This window comes from Apostichopus japonicus, chromosome 13 (assembly GCF_037975245.1).
Source record: "Apostichopus japonicus isolate 1M-3 chromosome 13, ASM3797524v1, whole genome shotgun sequence".
In the NCBI taxonomy this organism is placed as follows: Eukaryota; Metazoa; Echinodermata; class Holothuroidea; order Aspidochirotida; family Stichopodidae; genus Apostichopus; species Apostichopus japonicus.
The window spans coordinates 18,832,901-18,846,905 of record NC_092573.1 but is presented as its reverse complement, the minus strand read 5'-3'; the positions used below and the strand labels follow the sequence as shown (position 1 = coordinate 18,846,905).

Below are 14,005 nucleotides of genomic sequence, written 5' to 3'. Positions count from 1 at the left end.
CGTAACCTCGATAACATAAGCACGACAACAGATTGTCTGTTTGTAAGTTTACCGACATGATAACTGTAAGGTCTACGTCATTTCACACATTAGTGACTAGTCACATGTAGTTCCGAGTCGACCTAATCCCCTCCCCTCCCCTCCCCTCCCCCTCCCCTCCCTCTCCCCTCCCCCTCCCTCAAGTTTCAACCCCCCTTCCAGACACTCCGTGTCATGAAGAATTCTTCCTTCCCAACAATCCACCAACCATTTCCATCTTCCGTCTTTCCTTTTTGGTGGCTAATACTGCGGGTAGGTCTACTAAAAAAACCCATATACATATAAATAGAACCTGATGACACATGGTCAACTGTGTAATTGCCGAATATACACAATTTCATCACAACTTTTCAAATCAATACACAACCTCCACTTTTTCGTACCATCTGAATAAATCATAAATTTGTTTTTATACCTTGTTCACAAGGCAAGTTCAATTTTAACATTGAGTTGTAGTTATATAATCGATACCGTGTTGGAAAATAAATATATAAACCTTTCCAAAAGTAAACTTCTATCATGTATGGTAAACATGCATGCAAAAGTGGAACAGATGTTACAACCGCGACATGTGAGTCTAATAAAAAAGGACTTCATGTGACGGTATGAGAAAATGGTTTGTTAACGTGGGTAAAAAATTCTCACGTAATCATCTCTGAATCCTTGAAACACAGGACTTTACACAGTGTGTAAATTTACTGCACATTTTGCTTACTGTATACGCACACACTCATGCACCCACACACACACCCACCTGCATACATATACATATATATATATATATATGTATATATATATATATAAATATATATATATATATATATATATAGATATATATATATATATATTATATATATATATATATATATATATATATATATATATATATATATATATATATATATATATATATATATATATATATATGGGTGTGTGTGTGTGTGTGCTTTAGCGGCTTTTCGACTCTCCAACGTATTATATGTTGCAAATATTGCGGTAGTGACCTAATTATCCAATATAATAAATCGTCACGCAACGATGATTACCATAATAGAAACACCTTTATGAATAGTCAGGTTTATAGAAACCAAAAGCACGTAACAATGCAATTTCAATATTTCTGTATTAACCAAGTTACAAACCATATTACAACTAATTCAGTTTTCAGAATTTCTGCACGGTATTTGTTGGATATACTATAGGTGCATGTGTATAGGTCACATCTCGGTAAACAATTTTCCGATGCTACTGATATTATGGAGATGAAGTTGTATCTATTTGTTTAACGTCTTTCCGACAGGATGGAATCTGGAAGGATTTACACTTCATAGAAAGGATTTTTTCCTCTAAATTATTTCGGTGTTAAGTGCAAACTCAGGACAGATATGATTCTATCGAAACTCTACTCAGTTATACTAATGGTATGCTTTCTGTTTCTTGTCAGTTTGCTGGTGACCAATAGATACACAGAGATCAGTTTCGACGATCGCATGAAGGAGGACCTAAGGAGGTTGAAGATGGTCAAAAGTTTTGATAAGATTGAGAGGACGACGGATGGAGATAAGGTCAAGCCTTTAATAGCAAACTATCAAAAGAGTAACCTTTTCCGAGCAGCTCGAAGAAACGTTCGTTGGAATAAAAACGGCCGAAATCTATTAGCTAAGCTGTCGACCAATCGTGTGAAGATTACAGCCTATTCCATACGTCAACAATATCCGTTACCGCCAGAAAATGCCGTCTTAAAAGTAGCTTGGTTCAGTATGAGAACCTTCTGGAAAGAGAGACATTATCCAGTTATGTTTCCTTGTGACACAGGGAAAGTTATACTTTCGAAGGCCGATCAGGACATCTCGAAACTACGTGAGGTTGACGTCGTGCTCTTCGCTGGAGGATTTGAAAACGAGGAGCTTTGGAGACAGCTACGAGAAGAACGTGATCCGGGTCAACTGTGGCTATTTAACACCGACGAGAGCCCTTTAACTGCAAAGACTCATATCCCACCGTACAGATATAGGAATATTACTTTTAACATTACATTTACATACCGTTCGAATGCCGATATTAAAGTACCGTACGGATTCTTCGTGAGAAACGAGTCTCTGAGTTCGATTCCGAATGGGAACCAGGTGAACTTTCACGAGCGAAGTCCCAAGCTAGCAGCGTGGATGTCCAGTCACTGCGATACTATCGCCTGGAATCGAACCGGTTTCGTTTGGGATTTATCACGATATATACCGATCGATAAATATGGTAGTTGTGGTAATTTAACCTGCGGGAACTCAAACAAATATTGGGAAAGGGTTGTCAATAATCAGTGCAAGAGAATTCTAAGGAAGTATAAATTTCATTTCGCGCTGGAAAACAGCTGTTGCGCTGAATACATTTCCGAGAAATTTTGGAATATTTTAAGACACTATGATGCGATACCGGTCGTCATAGGAGCGCCCAAAGAGGATTATGAACGAATAGCGCCTCCAAACTCTTTCATCTACGCGGCAGATTTTGATTCGATGGAGAAACTCGCCGAGTATTTACAAACAGTGGCTTCAGACCCAGAAAAATTCAATTTTTACTTCCAATGGAAGTATGAAGGTCAAGTGAGAGGAAACCACGAAAAACAGAGGAGAATTGGATACTCCGCTGCAAACTGCCGTATATTAGAATACCTGCAGACACCTAATTTGACCCAGGCGCGTCACGACTTGCACGGCCCCTCGTGGTTGGGTGGGTGTTCAGAATGCGGTGACCGGAAGATACTTAAAAGTTACCGTAACAGTGGGTACAACTACGTTCAAAATTGAGACCTTATTGGTTTGACGTATTAAGTATGACTTAATTATTGGGGCTCAAGCACTTTAGCTTAAGCGTGAGTGCATGGGGTATGTCTCTTGATGGGGGAAGGGGGGGGAACCATTCTAGAAGTCGAGGTGATGGTTAGACTCTAGTACCGTACGTTGTATAACACTGATTGGATATTATCCAACTTGCAAACTGATTGTATTGAATGTTTGGTGTAATTTGATCTCTGTCATCAAGAGCTATATATCAGCAAGGTATATAAACACATTTATTGGAATAAAATAATTGTTTATGAATTATGATTAGGCCTATGTACTGGATTGGGAGGGGTGGTCGCTGGGGGAGGGGGTTCTCTTTGGCATGGAATGGCAGCCATTTTAAGGGTGGAGGGGGTGCAGGGTGAATATAAGTCAAAAGCGCACACCGTTTGACAACAGTGCATAAGAAGATATCTCACTGGCATTGATTGGAAACTTCAAACTGATTACACATGTGATTCTGTTTTTCAAGTTGTCATAATTTAGTTCTTTATCGAAAAAAGGAAAGATTGATAAAAAAAGAGAACTTTTTTATTTGTTATATTGATTTGCATTGATGCCGGAATTTTGATCGTTATATTTTACTACAGTATCATCTTACGCTAGCAATAGCAATGAAGACATACAGACAAGAGATTAAAAGTAATTTTAACCGCACGATTATTTATTAACTTTTGTTTTCATTTGAAATTATAGCTTTGCAGCAAACTATGTGCAAACGATTTGATGGGTAGGCATTTCACAAAAATAATAAGCATTATTACATGACACGTATTAATTTACTTACAAAGTAGGCTACAGACTTGTTTAAGCAACTTACCACACCCTACCTATACTTTCATTGCGATTGTAACAGAAACATGTAGGCCGTTTGCATATAACAATTGCACAATCAGGATATCATGAGGAGGGTGGGGGGGGGCTTGGGGGCTGACAAGTTTTTAAAGTGTAGTTTGTGACGCGTACAGACTACAGTAATAAATCGCATATCACTTTTATGTAGCAACATGTTGCTTTTTGCATGAAGTAATTCCATGGAGACGTTAGTGAAAGCCTCTGGGGAGGTACATGCGTAACTGACTGACCAGACTAGAAATTTCCAACTATACGTGGTGTTCTTTTCACCCCACCCCTTTCTCTCTCTCTATCCACCTCTCCCCTCCCCCTTCTCTCTCTCTGTTACCATCTTTCCATATTCGGTTATCGCACTTATGGAAGGTATTATTTCCACCAGGAAACCAGGCTACAGTACCCACTCAACATTCATACTGCTTATCCGCAGACGTTCTCGCATTACACCACTCCCTATTCAAACTTCGCACATTGAAACCACCATGGGAAGAAAAAAACAACCATTACTATTCTACCTGGTTGTAGACGTAACATACTGCAAAAGATTATGAGATTATCAGTTAAACTTCAGCCGTCTTACCCTCAAATATGCTAAAATGTCGTCAAATAATAGTTAATTATGTTTTTATGTTCAAATTTTACCAAGACGCACCCCACTCTAAGTCTGCCATCCCCAAAGGCCTTTTTCTCAGTGAGACATTTAAACTGTCCAGTTTAACACTCCCCAATGATATAACCTAATAATTTGCATATTAATGCATCAACTCACATTGAATACTTTAATTGTGATTTTTACATCACTGAAGGACATTGCTATAGAAAGAAGATTAACATATAGTATGTAATAAAACCGACATATATATTTGGTTCGAACTACAGCTTTAACTTTAGTTTCAGATTCTACGGTTCAGTTTCAACATTATCACGTTTTCAGACAGGCTATGTAGTATTGTACATTACATATATGAGTCATGAGAAATCAGTCGAGGATATACTCATATAAGGAACGCCAAGTGTTTCGAAGGAACCACAAGCACGAGTTATTGATTTACACCTTGTTTTATTCCGGTTGAAATATTCTTTTTCTCCAAATTGCTAGAATGTTTGTAAAGGGAAAAATATCACATTTAAGGCATAAATCGCGTGCCATGTCATATTTTAGGTTATATGTTGCCTATTAACAGATTTTGCACCTTTTCTTCTAAATATTTCAAAACGATATTGCAGGAGGAAAATTGCATGATAATTCAATGAGAGCCAGTAAATGAAACGAAATTGCAAATGAAGCTTTAAATTGCGTTGCAGTATTTTACCCCCCCCCCCACCCCACCCCCTAATTAAATTATCTGCGGCATTGTACTCAGGGCAGCCAAGGGCGGCGGAAGCACTTTTAATCTGGGGGGGCACCAACGTCGAAGGGCACTTTGCAGAAATTCGATTGGACTGATGCAGCCTGATATTTAGTACCCTTTATAACTCTTATTGTATTATCTTATTTGCGTATACACATCACTCCATCAACGCCACCCCCCCTCCCCCCCCTCAAGGAAACAATGCATACTAGCACTGCAATATCTAATGTGCAAATTGGGAAACAAGGAAAGAGACAAAATGAGGTGAAATCATTATAAAGTCCAAGTCCCTGCACACGCGATCGATACATGCATGAAAGCAAATGAAATATGTCAAAATACTGAAAGAAAAATAATTTTCTATGTGTTTTTCAATGGTTAAACTGATATTAGGCTATTATGATCATTACGATTGTAACGACTTTCCCAATAATTATAACCAATTTGGAAGGGTTATAACACGGCAAATGATTGTAAGTTATTAGCATGCGATGTAATAACCAACGCATGCCTATATGATATGCACATGAACATGTTGAACGCGCGCGTAGCGCGCGAAAAATTTTGGTAATATTTTTCGGGCAAGTCGTTACAGCCCCCCTCCCCCCAAATCAAATTGGGCTCTTACGCCTGTGGTAGTAAACATTTAAAACTTCCCGAAATAATTCATTCGACGTGGGTTTCGCTTTGTAAACTCTTTTTTTATTTAGAAATATTTATGTAGAAAAAGGGCACATTTTTAACCTGAGGAAAAGTGGGGGGGCACGTGCCCCCTGTGCCCCCCCGGTTCCGCCGCCCTTGAGGGCAGCATTGCCTTCAGGGCAGCGTTGCATTTTATTTACATAAATAAATTACTTATCAGAACCTCCTATATAAACAGAGCCTAAGTAAGGTAGCTTATACGAAAACCATGTTGACTAACACATAAAACATATGACTTTAAAGTCATTTAGTCTTAGTTTTACATCGCTAGTATAAACAATACAATTATTTCGGAGCATATAATCGTTTATATTTTCGTCTTTAGAGGTAAGAAGAAATTTGGTGAAGTTTCAGCATTGTTTGTTGTCTGATAATATAATTTTTTATAATCTTCAACGACCTTTCACCTGGCATCAGTACAACATCATTACATGTGCACTGTGTGGATGTTTTTTTTTTCTGGTGACCTTTGACCTTGTACTATCATTAGGTCATGGACACAGCTTATCATTTAATTCAACTTGTTCAATAATGATAAGATCGATACAATTTCTATATTCCGAATATGGCAAAATTCGAAAAGTTTTGGTTCATTGGTTTCACTTGCCACCCTTTATTTCAAATATTGAAGCAAAACGTATAAATTTCTGAAATATTCAGGACGCTCTGCATTTTTGCATGGAATATTTTTTTGTTGTTGGATCAAGCTACAACAACGGGGTTGCCAGTGCATATTAAAACTTGAAATTTGTAACGGTCTCGCATATTTTTGCAAGTACTGAACTAATACCTTAAGCTTTTCATTTCATTTAAATCAAATTAATTATCCCGGAAGTGTCCCCCTCGGCTGTAGACTCTGTCGCTGATATTTGGTCTTCGAGCTGTCCAGAAATAGAATGTGAAATTTCTGCATAAGTAGCACCATCATTCCGTGAAGCAGCTGCGGTGCCTTCCATCGATTTTAAATAATCCAGGTCAAGTTCAGCATAGGTCACTGTCTTTCCAGCTTTCCCATTGGTTGTTGCATCGTCACTTGATAAACCTACTTCCGCTCGAAAATCCTCCAAAGTTAATCTATCTGGTGTGTCAGAAACTTTGCCCACAGCACGATTCCTTTTCTGGCGTTGAAAAGCAACTGAATATTCAGAGGGTAAATTTACATAATGAGGTTTCTCACAGGGTAAAGCAAGATGGATGTTGCCAAGTGAACTACTTCTTGACATGTCACGTAAAGCGTTTGACCTACTTATGCGAAATTCAGGCAGGTCACTGAAAGATAGTGGGAAATTATACATATCGTCACTAACCGAGACACTCTTTCTCGCCCTGCTCTTATTATCCTTAAGTTTATTTCTCAGGCAAATTTGATGCGCATGCTCTGATGCAATGGGAAAGTCCCCTCCCGAGCGTCGCTTGAATCTCTCGTGAACGTTGAGTCTTTTCGGAGGTTTAATATAATGTCTTTTAACGAATGTTTCCGAAATCCTATGGTCTACCACTGTGTTTTGTATCGGCATCCATCGCAGCTCATCCACTGGACCGCGCATTCTGCGTCTCTGTTTGACAGCTGTTAGGAACACAACGATACATACGGCCAATACTATGCCACCTACAAATGCTAAAATTGCCAGAACTAACGTATAATGATGAGTCTCGTGGATATTAACCTTTGGAGATGCACTGACGACAACACCATCTGATGTATCGTTTCTTTTCCCAGGGACATTGACAAAGTCACTGGGGATAAACACAACGAACGGTGCAGACGACATAACAATCCCTTCATCGCTACGAACGCTGCATGTGATGACGCTGCCGTTTATGTCGCTATGGTAACGGTGAAAGGTTAACATTTCACCGTCGTTCTCCGATGTCCAATCGATGTTGTTTACGTCGAGGGGAGTCGCTGACTCATCACGATCCCTTGGCAGATAGTTGGGGAAAATTTGTCGACTTCCTAAATGCCAAGAAAATTGCCTCTCGTACGATGATGGCAGGCCGTTGGCCACACATATTAGGCTGAGATCTTTACCCACTGAGATCTCCTCCTGTGTCGTTAATGAAAGGACCGTTACATTGGCGGGAATCTGGAAAGACGAAACGCTGCATTGGCCCTTTTGTTGGAGTATTTCATCGTACGCGATACAAGTAAATTTAGCCCCAAAATCGCTTTCGATTAGAGTTCTCTGTAACCTAACCGCTAGAGACGGTGCAAACAGGCCAGAAGATGTAAACAACGGTTGCTTATTTTTATACCAAATCAGTTCCACTTGTTTTTGTGGGTAAATTGACTGCGGTGGTATTTCGCAGTAAAACTCGACGGTGTTGCCAATATTAGGAATTAACGGTCCGTGAACGGTACACTCTACGTCATAAGTCCCTTTCTCTGATACATTGAGTTGGTGCACGTGAACCCATTTGATGACACGATCATCACCGAGGTATCCACACCGATATTCCCCGATATCCACAAACGATAGATTTTGAATAACTAGATCAAACGAAGGTCCTAAACCGGTGTCATTTCGGACTGTTAGTCTCCTACCGAATCGCTTCTTGACAGGTGGGTTTTCGTAATATACGTGACTGTTCAGACTTATATACATTCTAATATCCGAATCGACACCGCCTCTGTAAAACCAATAGGCATCGGTGTCATACACCGAAAGATGACAAGGTAACACCGCGGTGTCTTTAACTTCAAAAGTAAAACTCTCTGCAGATGTGTAAACAATACAGCTGCTTAGAGTAATGTACAGAACAGTGATGAATGCCATGTTTAATATTACTTTGTTCGCAAATGTCAGGACCTCAAAGTTTCGATAATTGTTGCGTTTGAATTTCTGTCATTTGCCCATGGTTGCGTAGAGGTAAACGTGAAATTATGACTCAAACCAGCCAACATGTATCATGCGTAGAAACATTGTTATCATCCCCTTCAATTAGGTTGTCACTATTAAGATATTAACACAAACTTCAAAATTATAACTGAATGCAGATGCTTTTCTTCTCACTTCTGATACAAATGTTTTTCAAAATGTTAATGATGATAAAGTTATTAAGCATTCGAATCCAAAATGATATCACATAATAGGCTTAACTTTTCAGTCGTTCTCTTCATGTTTAAGTCCTGCCAGAATTAACTTGTTCCATTACCTGGACGATATCGCCAATCTTTTAACATTTGCTCTCTCTATTCTTGAGACAATCAACTTCCATACACTTCACGGTTGGGCTTAAATCCATGTGTAATGTTTGCTAACATTATGTGCAATGTATCCTTCACGGTATTTTTTTTTGGCTTCTTCACCTTACATTCCTGGTAAGCTTGTAATCTTTATAATACTTCGCATATGAATCATCGGACCGGCCAAGCACTGGATTTCCGTAAACAAAGCCTCACAAGCGAAGTAAACGTAATCAAATCAAGAAAGATAGTTAAGTATATAACACCAGTTGTGCGTTGCGTGAGACGAGGGAACAAATATGAATAAAATTCAATTATCATAAAAACGGTCACATCGAAGGGATAATCACTGGCGTCCGTGTATATATCACATACCACTCTCAGCGAATTAGCAGACATTAAACAAAAGCTTCTCTTGTTAAGAACACAATTGTAAACTGTTGCATCATTGAATCACCTTTGTTTCATATACCCAATGAAATTCTTACGATAGTGCGGGACCATCTATGACAAAAATTCCTTCAAGTTATGAAAAAAAAATCATCTTCCGAGGTATATGTATACAGCCGTCCCTTCTTGAAGTTTATCCTTTAGTAAACGAATTCCTCTTGAGGTTGCTAATCTCCCGCGATATTTGTTCTTGATTGATAATAAGCAATCACACTCTTGCGAAAATCATGGTAAAGCTGCTATACACTGAGTCATTCCGTGTGAAACAAAGCTATGGGTTAGTGAAAGTGCGGCTACCGAGGGAGTAAACAAAAGCAGTGAGATCAGATATACCAACGTGCATACTTCCAACAAGTTGACAGCAAAGAATCGAGTCGGGTAGGTACCCGCTGTCACATCACGAAGAGCATGGTAAATGTATTATCGCTGACAGTCCCTTTGAGATACCACTACGATAATGTCAGTGTATAAACATACGCGAGGCGTTCTTATAATAATAGATAAAGGCAATATAGGCCTATATACGTGACCATGTGACGAAAGCATTACATCAACAAGGTAACGAACGTGTGAAGCTAACGATTGTGACTATCACGAACTTTCGCGAGTAAGTTTCGCCGCGAGACTAAACAAAAGCTCGCCCAGTTGTCCCCGGTTTAATTGAATTTAACCTGCCGCTGTACCCGGGAGTCTTATGAATCATCATTTCCACATTCCAGGGGTTTTTGAGCAAACAAGTGGCAAATGTCAGGTCATCTTTAAGGTCAAGTTCATAAAAGTCGGAATCGTGTATTTTTTTTTTATTGGGACACGATCAGCAACTTTGTGTGGTATATCACCACTCCTTTGTCAATAGAGAAGTCATTGAGAAGTTGATTTAATCATAACGGGACAATAATGGCGAGGAAAGCTCACAGGATAGCAACCGCGGCGGGCGGGGGGGGGGGGGGTGATGCGCGCACTACACAATACCTCGAAAGCACTTACGTCAATACATGGCACTGACATTCTGTGTTATGATATCGGTCGTTAAATTTAAGCTGTGGATGTGAGTAATGGCGAGAGCACCAAAAATAGGTAGTTATAAATGGGTGGGGGGGGGGGAGGGGTGCATGGCGAGAAGATAGAAGATCAGTGAGAGAGAAAGGCGTAACTTGAGGGGAAAGTGTGGTTTGCAGGTTACCTATTTTGGCTTTCAGATGGTTTCTTTGGATGTAGAGATCTGTACAATTATAACCTGTTTCTACCTTTCTTTCTTGTTTTCTTGTCCTAACGTTTTTGATGTAGAGATGGATAGAAGGATGGTGGGAGGGTTGTAGAAGGATGGCGGTTAAGGATGGATGGAAGATGGAAGCGTATGTAGGGCTTAAAACTTTGCGAAGGGAAGCCTGCATGTGACGACATTTGCTTTCACAATCGTAACCTAAGGAAGGCGGTAACAGACAAAAGAAAACACACACACACACACACCCCAATAAAAACCTACAGTATTCTTAAATATGCATATTTGCAACAATTAATTACTCTTCACTTAGTTGTGAAACAAATGACTGAGATAGTGTGTGACTATAACAACAAGTTACGTTTATAGATGATTTTCTTAAACACTTGTGGCGGAACTGATATGTCGAAGATATTATTATATAGGCCTTTTTCTTGTCCGTGAATCACATCCGGGAATCCTAGATAGCTGAATTTGCAAACAATGATCATTGTTTATACTGTATACCCGTTGTTTTCTATCGTGTAAAATATTGGAAGTTGATATATTTGCGTGTGTGTGTATGTGTACAATATTACTATATACGCTTTGGTGAGTGACAATGCAGTATGTCAGTAACACAGTTAAGTTGGAGACCGCGATGAGTTAATAACAAAATGAACGAGAAGAACGGAATGGTACGAATCAAATAATAGGCTAATTGTTCCTATAGGCTAGTGACGTCAACCCGTAAGGCAGGTCTCAACAGCTCAACCCAAAGTGGCGCATTATAACTTGCTTGCTAATTACATATATACTGGAACGTCACAGTACGGGCAGGCCCGTAGCCAGGATTTTTTTTACACGGAGGGGCACCATAGTATCAAGGGGGGGGGGGCACAAATAATTTTATGAGAAAATAAATATAACGCATTATTGTGTTCGAGAACGAGTCGCATATAATATCATGCAGTTATACAGATACACATGCAGCGATTGCTCTTGTATTTATATCACCAAACATCATTGCATGGAAAATGGTTGAGAATATTGTACTACTGTACTTTTTATTGTACTGTCACAAGCCTGGCCAAAAATTAATCGTTGACACCCCTCCTAAAGTAAATTTTAATCTCGGAAAAAAAATGCGTATAGTAAAAAAAAGACTTGCAATGCATGCATATGAGATGCATTCAGAATATGCATTCTTAAGCAACTGACAGTCGGATTCAGCATTAAATAACAAAGCAAATCACTATTCTTTTTTTTTTTGCTTGACCCTACGGACCTTTTCTGTAGTGAGTGCCTCATGAAACATCTCTGTAGGACCTACGATTTTATATTTAAATGAGAGTAATACACAATTTTAAGAGGTCCGATCGAACTTAGTTTCTTTCGATATAAATTATGATATAAGCAGTGACGTAGGAAAGGGGGGCAGGGGGAAATGCCCCCCCCATGGCGGATTTTTTTTTTTTGAAATCGGAAAATCGGGGGTAAAATTTACCAAATTTGGCCCATTTTTCTTGAAAATTAGAAGAAAAATCAGAAAATCTGGATGTCTTGCCCCCTCTGAAAAAAGTTCTAAGAAAATTCGGAAAATCGCTGTGAAAAGTCGGACATTTTGAGAATTTCGCCCCTCTGGAAAAAAAAGTCTAGCTACGCCACTGGATATAAGTACTGGTCTTCAGCCCCTTCTCTTTTGAAAATCCTGGAATTTTATTGCCATTTTAACATTTTTTATGTAATATATTGAATATAATTACCCAATCTTCCTGACATTACTCTAGCTCCGTCATATGATTGGCTAATAATCTTTTCAGGTTAGTCCTGCCTTTTCAATCACGTCAATTATAGCATTTGCCGTACTTTCTGTTGTGAACAACAAAAGTTGCTTAAACTTTCCCCCGAGTAAGAAATCGTCCGGCTTTTGCAATTCCCCCCACAGTTTCGTTATTTCCCCGAAATGCCCTTTCATTCATGGCAAGAAATTTAATTACATCAAAGATACTGCGCAGATAGTACCTATTTTTCTCCAGTTGTCCTTCTCACAGTTGCTGATGAACCCCACTTCCCTGATGACTTCGGATATCTCTTTCTCTCCACAAGTTCATAGCCTGAATGTGAGTCTCTGACCCATTGTGCTTAACGAAACCCTTCCCCTTCTCCATTGCAGATTTCCACTGATTAAATCCTTGTATGGTGAATGTTCTGTCTTTTAATGATCTAATTGGTGCAAAGTTTCTACAGGCATAACAAAAAACCCGGTCCGTTTAGATTGAATACTCTATCCATGGGTATTGATCATACCACCCCTTATTGAATGATCTTTGCCTTGCCCCAAATTTTGTAGGCGGATATGACGCTAAAATTGGTCTCTCGGGCAAATCTTTGCCTAGATCTGATGGGCATCCTGAGGAAGAAGAAGGGGCTGAAGACTTTCCCTAGACAAGTAAGCGATCCATATTGTAGGTAGTTAGGCAAAGCTCCAACTAAAACAACTTTACAACAATGTGTCCAGAGTGTATGATCACTGTGCAACTTTTCGATTGTATTGTGAAGGGGTGTAGAAACGCGCGTGTGAAGGGGTGTAGAAACGCTCGTATTATTTGTATGTATTACAGTAGAATGAAGAACCTGGTGAAAATTACAGTAGCCTATACAGGACTTCTATTGAGAGTTTGCAGTTTCAGCATAGAAATACTATAGTGGGTGAGAACGGGCGGGTAGGGATCAGGGCGGGTGGAAAGGGAGGCTGCAAACTGTACTCTTCGAAATTAAATTCTTCAAACTAAACCACAAATTGCAATTCATGTAAACAACAACATTTTAACAATTTTATTCGTTTAATTTCATGCAATTTTGTTCTCATACCATCTTTTTACAAGGGGGGGGGGCACGGACCCCCGTGCCCCACGCTGGCTACGGGCCTGAGTACGGGAAATATCACCGGTACACTCAAAAAAATGGAGTGTTGAATTTGAACACTTTCCAGGTGTAACCGTTCACCCTACACCTGAAGGGTTACTCTGACCCTGAGTAGGGTTACATAATTCAAGTAGCGTGTATTTTTTACACCTGCAGAAAGTGTACTTTCAGTTCGAGCATTCCGATTGGTCAAACCTCCCATCAGCTGGATTCTTAGTGCAAGTTAAGTATTTAAACCACTGACATTTACCGTTACTAAATGTACTATAGTAACCACGGCCATATATACGTGCAAGCCACATAACGTTACGTATTCAGTGTGCGATAACGAGCTACAATGGCATGGAAAATGACGTTATAGGAGACTGGGGCCTGGAAGAATTGATTGAAAAATTCGGAGGTATGTTTTGATATTATGTAAGTGAACGTGAAAAGAACGAGATATGCTTAGAGACCC

General features: G+C 39.4%; 1 protein-coding gene across 1 annotated transcript; it reads left to right on the top strand.

Moving 5' to 3' along the window:
• The first annotated feature begins 1,158 nt into the window (after positions 1-1,158).
• LOC139978391 (alpha-(1,3)-fucosyltransferase C-like) lies at positions 1,159-4,329 on the top strand. The gene has a single exon (XM_071988597.1). The coding sequence runs from the start codon at positions 1,425-1,427 to the stop codon at positions 2,838-2,840; it is 1,416 nt and encodes a 471-aa protein (XP_071844698.1). The 5' UTR covers positions 1,159-1,424; the 3' UTR covers positions 2,841-4,329.
• The last annotated feature ends 9,676 nt before the right edge of the window (positions 4,330-14,005 follow it).